Source organism: Orycteropus afer, unplaced genomic scaffold (genome assembly GCF_000298275.1).
Source record: "Orycteropus afer afer isolate SDZICR_OR568_19922 unplaced genomic scaffold, OryAfe1.0 scaffold00088, whole genome shotgun sequence".
Lineage (NCBI taxonomy): Eukaryota > Metazoa > Chordata > Mammalia > Tubulidentata > Orycteropodidae > Orycteropus > Orycteropus afer.
In genome coordinates this window covers 5,579,691-5,589,974 of record NW_006921675.1, presented here as the reverse complement: position 1 = coordinate 5,589,974, position 10,284 = coordinate 5,579,691, and the positions used below count along the sequence as shown (strand labels likewise).

At 42.3% G+C, this 10,284-nt stretch overlaps 1 protein-coding gene across 1 annotated transcript in view; it reads left to right on the top strand.

Moving 5' to 3' along the window:
- ZFYVE26 (zinc finger FYVE-type containing 26) overlaps positions 1-10,284 on the top strand; it is a 101,664-nt gene that overhangs the window by 4,594 nt on the left and 86,786 nt on the right. Inside the window, exons 3-8 of the mRNA XM_007942311.2 lie at positions 2,435-2,524; positions 4,109-4,631; positions 5,849-5,979; positions 6,591-6,755; positions 6,904-6,992; positions 8,150-8,313. Coding sequence (XP_007940502.1) covers positions 2,435-2,524; positions 4,109-4,631; positions 5,849-5,979; positions 6,591-6,755; positions 6,904-6,992; positions 8,150-8,313 — 1,162 coding nt within the window. The remainder of the gene's footprint in view (positions 1-2,434; positions 2,525-4,108; positions 4,632-5,848; positions 5,980-6,590; positions 6,756-6,903; positions 6,993-8,149; positions 8,314-10,284) is intronic.

Genomic DNA, 10,284 nt, shown 5'->3' with positions numbered 1-10,284 from the left:
ATCTCATGGTGTACCAGTCCCTTGGACTAAATGTTTCCATGTGTCTTTGGTTTTCTTCACTATTCTTTGCTCTGGATGAGGAGAGACCCATCATTGCTTCTACATGGCTGCTTGCAAGCTTTTAAGATTGCAGTTGCTACTCGCCAAAGTAGGATGTGGAACAATGTTTCTGTGTAGTCTGTTATGCCAGTTGAGCTTGCTGTCCCCTGTGACCATGGTCCTGAGCCCACAGGTCCAACTATTCCCTCTCTTCAGGTAGCTGGCCGTGGCCGAGAAGTGACTACAACCTTGTCCCTTGTCAGCTCTACTATATACCTGAAAATTCTTACAGAACATACAAATACACTTTTAGAAGCATTGTCTGCCAACCCTCTACATAGTCATGGTGAACATGCCTTTCTTTTACAATAAGAAAATCTGTGCTTAGAAATATTAAACAAAGTCTTGCCTGTTTTAGGAATGTTGCTCATTTAGAATCCTGAATATGCTTGAAGTAATTTCACCAGTAAAATAAATATAAAGTAATCAGTCTTTAGAATTCTGGAGGAAGTCCTAAAGTTTTAACCAGACATTTTTCTTTAAGAATCTGCAGTCTGAAAAAAAAAAAAAAAAAAGAAGGCGGGGACCAGGTTTGCTGGTCCAATGGAGCCTGGTGTAACCACTGAGACTATGGCCCCTAGCTGCCCTTCAGGTCTGGAATTGAACCCACACCTGTGGTTTCCAGCCAAACAAGGTACAGGCATGTGAGTTAAACATTTACCTCAAGTAGACACACACCCTGGAGAGAACAATCATGGGAGAAGGAAGGGCTGCTTATGCACAGGGAGATAGCTCAGGGTGCAGAAGAGTATGAAGGGATGGACACTGGGAGGAGGTAACTATGGGGAGGAAGTGGGAGGGGAGCTGCTGCGTTGTAAATTTTGGTCAATGACATGAGACAAAGTATATGTGAAGTGCTGTATGAAAAGTGAATTTACTCTGTAAATCTTCACCCAAATCCTAATTAAAAAAAAAAAGAAAAGAAAGAGTGCATGGGAAATAAAATTGTTTACTGCTTGCAAAAAAAAAAAAGAGTCTGCAGTCTGGACATCTTATCTATTTCTTCCTCTCCGTCCTCAGTAGCAGCACTGACCTTCAGCTCCCTAGCATGAATTGTCTCCACCAAATTCCAATCACAAACGTTATAGAAGCTGTTTGCATGGCATAGGTGCACATATTAGGAAAGAGGGCTTGGTGAGAAGAAGTAGGATATTGGACCCAGAACATATTAGATCTTTTCTTTTCAGCCTCTGATGTCATGAATAGAAAATGAATGGAAGGTGTGTGATCTTGTGTTCTAAACCCCCCTCAAACACACCTTCCCGTAGGTGCTTCTTTCCTTGAGTTAGGAGACCTTTCAGTAAGACCCACCTTCAGAAAGCTTTAATAGGAGGCATGACTTACAGGTGTCTTTAATTTAAAGCCGTGTTTGTCAGCATTTGTCCTAGACTCTATTCTTATTTTTATGTGTGTCTGCAGAAAAGGAGATTAATTTTAGTTTTTAGGATGAAGTGAAGGGGAGTTTTTGTGAAACAGGCAAGCATGGGAAGAGTTAAGTGTTTTCTCTCTTAATATATTAGTCTTCTCTCCTGGCATTTCTCATTAATAAATTGGATTACTTCTTCCCTTTTATGTTCAAGATAGTTAGAAAATACTTCCTAACCATTCACCCCAAATAAGGATTATTTTAAAATATATATACACAGACCACCAGTTTGTTTAATTTAAAAACTGTTGTTGTTGTTGTTCGTTGCCATCTAGTTGATTCCAATTTATGGCAGCACCGCTGTGTGGAGTGGAGCGGCTCCACAGGGTTGTCAAGGCTGTGACCTCTCAGCAACAGAGCACCAGGCCTGTCTTCTGAGGGACCTCTGGGTGGGTTTGAACTACCAGCCTTTCAGCTAGTCATCAAGCCTTAATCGTTTGTCCCACCCAGAGACTCCAAAAAGTTAGATGTCATTTGAGAAACATGAAAATATGGCACACAAAACCTGGCACATATTAAGTGTTTAATAAACATTAGATCCCATCTCCTTTTCTTCTGCAAGTGATATGCAAAGGATCATAGATAATGAAAGCAGAGGTTTAGCCCTAAAGAGGATCATGTCCAGTGACAGAAAAAGTCATCTGAAATGAGTAAACCTTGGAGTTTGAGGCTGATCAGTGTGGCCTTTAAATATCAGCATATGAAAGAGGAAGAGGTATGCGGGCAAGTTTAGCTGTTTTTGTTTATAACAAAAAGTATCTGAAACTATATCCAAGAATTTAGTGGTTAAGAGTACTTTAGCTTAGAGAAATATCAAAAATAAGACTATGTGGAGAGAAATATTTACTTACAATCTGTTTACTAAAGCATATGTCTAATGTCTTTGCTCTCTTCTTATGATTCTTCCAGAAATTACTCCCTGCTGTTTTCCGGAGAAAGCTTGAGTTTCTTTTGTTGTCAGAAGACCTTCAAAGTGATATTCCAGAGGACGTCCTCAAGGTGAGAGAGGGCCCTGGAGACATCTGCCCAGGATTAAAATCATTCAACAAGCTCAATTTCCAGGGACCTGGCAGAGTCAGGTCCCGTAGATATTGACTGCACTTTGTTCTTAGGCAAGATCAGGCTAGGTAGAGGCTTCTCTGAGCGGAGGTTAGACTTAGGATAAATTTATCTGATTTTGAAATTCTTAGAAGTCGATTGTCCAGAAGTACTAAGTGTAGTTGGGGATTAAAGATTTTTCTTTTTTTTTTTTTTTTTTTTCCCCTGTTCACATAGAAGGAATGCATGGCTTGATTTAAACTAAGTATTTGAATTTTTTACCAGTAGATGGTAGGAAACTAATATTTGTTGAATGCTCCTCTATAATCCTCATAGCAACCATCTAGGGTAGATTCAAACTGAGTCTTTAACTCTATGGTGTATACCAGTTATTACTTTAGTGCCTGAGGTATGCTATGAGGTTCAGTGCCTATTTTCTTCATGACCCTGCCACTCATTGATTAAAGACGTTTATGATAGGATAAGATAGGAACTGTCACTTGTCACAGGGAAGCATGGTCTTGTGATCCATCTCTGAGGCAATTAGTGGAGAGACATTCCTGAGCAAAAGCACAGTATGTAACCTACTTCCCTATACCCTTTCTTCCCCACCCTGCAAATGAAGTCTAGGCTTAGAGATTTATGCCTTTAAGGAATTTACAGTCTAGGGGGGAAGGAAGGACTATAATTAGGTACTAAACCATAAACCAAAAACCAAACCCACTGCCATCAAGTCAATTCTGACTCATACTAAACCACAGGGGACTGATTATAAGTACACTAAAAGCTCAGGAAGGAGAGTTGTGTGGGTTGGAAGTGTTGGAGAAGGTTTGTGGAAGAGTTAGGAATGAACCAGACCTTAAAGTAAGGAGCCCTGGTGGTGTAGTGCCTAAAGCATTTGACTCCTAACCAGAAGGTTGTAGGTTCAAAACCACCAGCCACTCTGGAGAAGGAAGACTGGGCAATCTACTTCCATAGGGATTTACTGCCTCAGAAATCCAAAGGGGGTCACTATATGTTGGAATCAACTCAGTGGCAGTGAGTTTCGTTTCTTTGGTTTAGACCTTAAAGTATGGCTAAATCTTTGATTTAAATCAGAAGTTAAAATTTGGTATACAAAGTTCTAAAAACAAATGAATTCAGATGCCCTTAGATGGGCATGGTATTTTATGCCCGTTTGTTACTTGCCTGGTCTATGAGTTTATATTCTCTGATTTAGACCAACACTATATTTTGGAGGCTGTGGAGTGAGACTAGCTTGAATCTGGAGGCCTTGGGCAATTAAATGAGTTAATCTCTCTTTGCCTTAGTTTTCTCATCTGTAAAATGGGGATAATAGTACCATCTTCATCTTAAGGTTATTATAATGATTCATTGCATTTTTCTGTGCAAAGAGCCTAGTACAGTGTCTAGCACATAGTAACTATTACAGAAGTAACTGCTGCTATTAAATATGTAAGCTAAAAAAGAGGAAAACATCGAGGCATACAAGGGATAATATTCTAGACATGCTCACCGCTATCCCTCTTTTTATCCTTTATTTAGGAGCTATATGAGGTCTTAGCACAAGACGCAGTAGACCCTGTGCCTGATGGAAATAGAAGATGGGAGAACTGGTCCCCTCGGCTCAGCTCAGAAGCTGTCTCTGTGCTCTGGAATCTTCTGAGGCAGGCTCCCCAGCCGGCGCAGGCCCTGCTAGAGCTTCTGCTCAGAGAGGAGGATGGTACCAGCCTCTGTGGCTCTCCTCTGCAAAAGACACTGGTGGACCTCATCCAAAAGGCACTGAAGGCTTTGCAGGGCCCTGATGCTGGGCCCCCTGGGGTAGCAGATGCCATCTACGGAGCCCTGCGGACTCTGCGTTGCCCTGCAGAGCCCATCGAGGTTGAGTTGCGCCTCCTGTGTGAAGAACTGCTGGAGGCCTGCAGGACTGAAGGGAGTCCCCTGCAGGAGGAGAGGCTGCTGGGCTGCTTGCTGCACAAGGCTGGACGAGGCCTGCTATCCCTGTACGGCCATACCTATGCAGAGAAGGCCACAGAAAAGCCACTGAGGGCTACATCCTCAGGAAAAGGTACATTCCCTTTCCTGCTTCTCCTTGCATTTAGGGGTTGTCTTAGTTTCCTAGTGCTGCTATAAGAAATACCACAAGTGGTGGCTTTGAAAAACAGAAATTTATTTTCTCACAGTTTCCAACCATAAAACCAAACCCACTGCCATCGAGTCAATTCCAACTCAGTGACTCTGTAGGAGAGAGTAGAACTGTCCCCATAGGGTTCCCAACGTTGTACATCTTTAAGAAAGCAGACTGACTCATCTTTCTCCCACACAGCAGCTGGTGGGTTCGAACTGCTGATCTTTTGGTTAGCAGATGACTGCTTTAACCACTGTGGCACCAGAGCTCCTTCCCACAGTTTGGGAGGCTAGAGTTTCAAATCCAGGGCACTGGCTAGAGAGGAAGGCTCTGTCAACTTTAGGGGAAGGCCCTTGTCTTTCAGCTACTGTGGCCCTCAGATCCTTGGTGATCTTCATGTGGCATCTGTCTTCCCCCATTTATGCTTGTGTGTCTAATCTGCTCTTTTTATAACTCAGAAGGTATTAGGTTTAGGATGTACCCTACGGTGCTGTGTCTCATTAACAGTACAAATAAAACCCTATTGCCAAATAGGATTACATCCATGGGTATAGGGTTAGGATTCCAATACATATTTTGGGGGTAACAAGTTCAATCCATAGTAAGGATCTAATATATCCTAATTCCAATATACTCAGCCTCTCTGAAGTTTCTCTGGGCCAGTACCCTCCAGAAAATCTAATAGGAAAGGCTAAGCAAAAATGGGAAAGATATTTTTTGTGAAAGCACAGACAATATAGTCTAAGATGGTTGTTGTTTGTTGCTGTCTAATCAGTTCTGATTCATGGCAACCCCATGTGTACAGAGTTGAACTGCTCCATAGGGTTTTCTAGGCTGTGACCTTTCAGAAGCAGGTCACCAGGCCTGTCTTCCAAGATGCCTTTGGGTGGGTTCGAACTGCCCACCTTTCATTAGTAGTCTAGCACATACCATTTGTGCAAAGATGGTGGTGATGGGAAAAGAGGTAATAGCAATAGCAGGCAAGAGCTATCTAGAAGCTACTAAGTGAAGCAAAGAATCTTTAAGATAGAAGTGTAGAAAACCTGGTTTAAGTTTTTTGAAGCACAAACTCGCCTCAGCTGGTTTTTTAAATGGGTTCTAGCTTAGGAACGAAGAGCTTCTGGTTTACCAGTAACCCCACCTGGTTTGATTTTCAGTCTCACCAGATCATCTGGATCCCGAGCGGGCAATGCTAGCCCTGTTTTCCAATCCCGACCCAGCCCAGGCTTGGAAAGTGGCTTATTTCTACTCCCTGAGCAACAGCAAGCACTTCCTCGAGCAGATCCTGGTAAAGCAGCCTCATTATTCTCCCCCACAGAGGTACCCAGGGCTTCTCTCCAGGTTTTTTCATTTTCTTGTTTCTATTCCACTCACTTCTCCAACCCAAAGACATCCAGTCAGTGGTGAGTCAGTTGATCTGTCCATCTCACATTCCTTGGAGAAAGAGGAGTCTGAGAACCAGTATGTTTCATAGTCATGGTATATGAGTCCTTTGGCAGGAACTAAAATGTTGGCTATATCTAAGCTTTATGGAGAATTTGAGGAAGAAAAGACAGTGGTAGCAATGTACTGCGTAGCTGAGAGGGGAATGTTATTCATATAACCCTTTCCTTCCAGGTTGTAACTGAGCTTCAGTTTAATTCAGTAGATACTTGTTACTGTCATCCCATATGCCATGCACTGTGTTAGGAGCTTGGGTTTCAGCAAAAGTCAGTCCCTGCCTTCAAGGAGCTTACACTCTAGTGTTTTCATGAATATTTATTTTACTCAACTAGCCACTTCTGTGATTGTCAGAAAACTCCCTGCTTAACTAATGCTTTTTACCCCACTGAACAACAAGATGGAATTCGTTCTTTCTGGTCTGCATAACTGCCTATAGCAGCTGCCTTTGGCTTACAGGTGACAGCGATAACACTGTTGAAAGAAGAAGACTTTCCAGGTCTTGGCTGCCTGCTAGACAGAGAATTCCGGCCCCTTAGTCGACTGCTCGTGCTACTGGGCTGGACACACTGCCAGAGCCTAGAGTCAGCTAAAAGGCTGCTTCAGACACTCCACAGGACTCAGGTAACTCTCACTCTCCAGGCTGGGCTGCTCCAGAAAGGAGTGCTATGGGGCTTTGGGCTTAGGCAGAAGACAAGGTCCTGAAGTCAATCATAATCTCTGACCCCAGGTGCCTGAGTCAGCAACTCTTTCTTCTCCCTTATCAACACAGGATCTAGGCTGCGATGAGCTCCTCAGGGATGCCTGTGATGGGTTATGGGCTCACCTGGAAGTCCTGGAGTGGTGTGTACAGCAGAGCAGGTAAGGCCCTGTGTAGCCAGCTCCCTTATGCCCTTAGACAAGTTCCCATGTTTGAACTTCTGCTCCCCACGTGGGACCATTTCAAGACATCTTTCCCATAAATGTTTGGGTTGAGAATGTTGACTGGCAGCTAATAATTACTCCAGCAATTAAACTAGGAGGGAACTCTGGTGGCATAGTGCCTAAGGCATTTGACTGCTAACCAGAAGGCTGGCGGTTCAAACGCAGTAGCCACTCCTGGGAAGGAAGGTTGGGCGATCTACTTCCGTAGAGATACCACCTCAGAAACCCAAGGAGGGGTCGCTATGAGTCGAATCAACTCCATGGCAGTGACTTTGTTGCTTTAGTTTTAGTAAACTAGGAAAGAAATACAAGTAATGATGATTTTCCCCATAGCCAGAGGTACATCCTAAAGGTTGACAGTGATAAAAGGAACAAGAGCTCACATTTTCTGAGCACCTACTGTATGCCAGACATTGCTCTAAGCCCCTTACATGGGTGATTTCACTGAAGCCTCACAGTAAACCTATGGGGTAGATACCAGTATTATCCCTATTTTGAAGGTGGGGCAACTGAAACCCAGAGATGTTACATAACTTGCACCAAGTCACACAGCTAGTAAATATGGTCCACATTCTTAGCCATATGTTGTCCTGGATCATACTTTCAGTCAACAAATGCTTTTTGAGAAGTACGCCAGTCCTTGTGTTTCCCTGATAACTAGCCTTAGCTTAGGGTCTTCCAAAGATCTGAGTTCTTATTTTGTTCCTCACCCACCTCACCAGCACTTCCTGAAGTAGAGTGGACCAAGGGGGATGTTGTGAGGACCCTTTACTCAAACCAGAGAAGATTCTGTCAGTTTGAAACTAGAAGGACTGTAGAGATTAGGAAGCAAATTAAGCTTAATCTGCAGGCTTTTTCTAGACCCTGCTTACAAGAAAAGCCCTTTCTAGACAAGTGGAACTAAGATGATGGATGTCCTTCCTTTAGGATAAATATGTTATGCTCCTCCCAGACCAACAAAAATTTAGTGTTTGGGGAAGTGAAACCTGTGGTGTCATGGGCCAGAGAGAAGGGAAAAGAGGGAATGGAGATTGGTTTCTCAGAGCAATAATATAAACCACCTTCCCCTCCATCCTTCCAACTTTCTCTTTCAGCAACCCCATACCAAAGAGAGATCTCTTGTGTCATTTGCATGGTGGAGACAGCCACTCAGTGCTCTACTCTCTCCATCACCTCACAAACCTTCCAGCCCTCAGGGAGGAAGATGTTCTCAAGCTCTTAAAGAAGGTGCCAACCACGGACCCCAAGCAAGAGCATGGTGAGCTGGCAATGTAGTGGCTTTGGCAGGTTTCCCTCTTAGAAAAATCTTGCTCATGTGCACTTCTAGCATAAGATTTACCTAGATACGATTTCTGGAATTTATCAAGCTAGTAATCCAGTAGTTGTCCTCTAAAATAGCACTGTTGGCCCCATTCAGATTATGGCATGTAGGACCTTTTCTTCCCTTTCTTGGTGAGTTGAAGGAAGTCCCATGAACACAGAGTTAGGAACTGCCTCCTGAATTCACAGCATTGCCACTGTCAGTGTTTATGGAAATTCTGAGTGAGTCTGTCCATGCTTTACATTTTATGCCTTCTCTCCACCTTCCCATTTCTTCATACTCTATTGAACAGATAAAAAGGTTCAGAAGAAAGACTTGCCTGAAGCTATAGCATATGCCTTGTTTTAACTTTGGTTCTTTGCTTACAATTCAAGAACGCAGTACCAGGTTCGTTCTTACAGCTCTCAAAAATTGTATAGTGTATTCAGAGACATTTGCCTTTGAGAGAAACAAACTTTGTCACGTGGCAGCAGGGGCTTTTTAGCCTGGGTGTTGCTTTGATTTGCTTTGAAAAAGAACCTACCACTAATTGGAAAACCAGTGTTACTAATTTTATATTTTTTTTCTGGAAAGGTAGGCAGCTTGTCTAGCAGCTTTCCTAGAGGAACTAGAACTCCAGCTGCAAGTACAAAAGCCTTCCAAAGAAGATTTTTAAATCTGACCCCAGTTGACCCACCAGGATACACTTAGAATGTGAGCTCTGAAAAGGCAAAAGAGGAGCAGTTTTAGGACTGGGACTAGGGTGAAGCAAGGGAGGCATCTAAGGTGTAAATTTAAAGGAGGTATGTGCCCTCAGGGTTGTGCAAGCCCTTTCAAGTCCTGGTCCTGAGCAATAAAGCCTTGTAGAAGTCAGAGGCATAGAACAGTATTGATCTTGTTTAGTTAATTGCCTTGACCCTGGCAAGGCGGATAAACAGATTCATTACAACATAATACTAGCAAAACATATTGAACTACTCCAGTGTCTTGCAGTAGGGAATTTGGTTCAGTAAGCAACTGCATACCTATTCAGTGGAAATTTATGTAGCCATCAGAAATTCAGTTTATGAAGAAACATAATCAAATGTTTGTGTTTTAGTGGAGTTTTAAGAAATAGGAAAATTAAATTATACATAAAATGTCATTACATGTGGCTTCTAGCCAAACAATAGATAGGCATATGGGATGAACATTTACATCACGTATTACACTCCTTGGAGGGATCAATCTTGGGAGAACAGAAGGACACTATTTCCACAGGGAGACGGCTTAGGGGGTGAGAGTGTGTGGGAGGGAACGACACAGGGAAGAAGTAACAACGGAACTATTGGGAGGAAGTGGGCAGAGAGCTGTTACACTGTGGGGAACTGCAGCCAATGTCATGAAACAAAATGTGTATGGACTGCTGTATGGAATATAAATTTGCTCTAAAATTTCACCTGCATCACAATAAAAATTTAAAAATAAAATAAAATTCTTCCCTATGTAAAATAATAAGTTAATAAATAAAATGTCATTGCATCCAAGTTAAACACCCACAAACACCCAAAACTATAGAAAGGGATAAACCAGAATCTAACAGTAGTTATGTTCAGCAGATTGGATTATGAGTGGTTTTTTTTCTTCTTCTGCTTTTTGGTTTACTACATTTCATACTTTTTCTTTAATGAACAGGTGATAGTTTTGTTATGGAAAGAATTAGGGCCAGATTAAGACTTTTAGAAACACCTGTGCATTGTAAAGACAGGGTGCCCTCTGTCCCCATTGAAATTCAAAATTAAAAAGGAGGAATTCTAAATTGTAAGACAACTGAAAAGAATGTGAGCAGAGTTTGTAGTTTTTCCCATGAAGTCTGCTTCAGTGCTTCTGAAAAATATAAAATATTTAATTAAAAAAAATTTTTTTGGTGTCTTTGCACACTTGTAACTT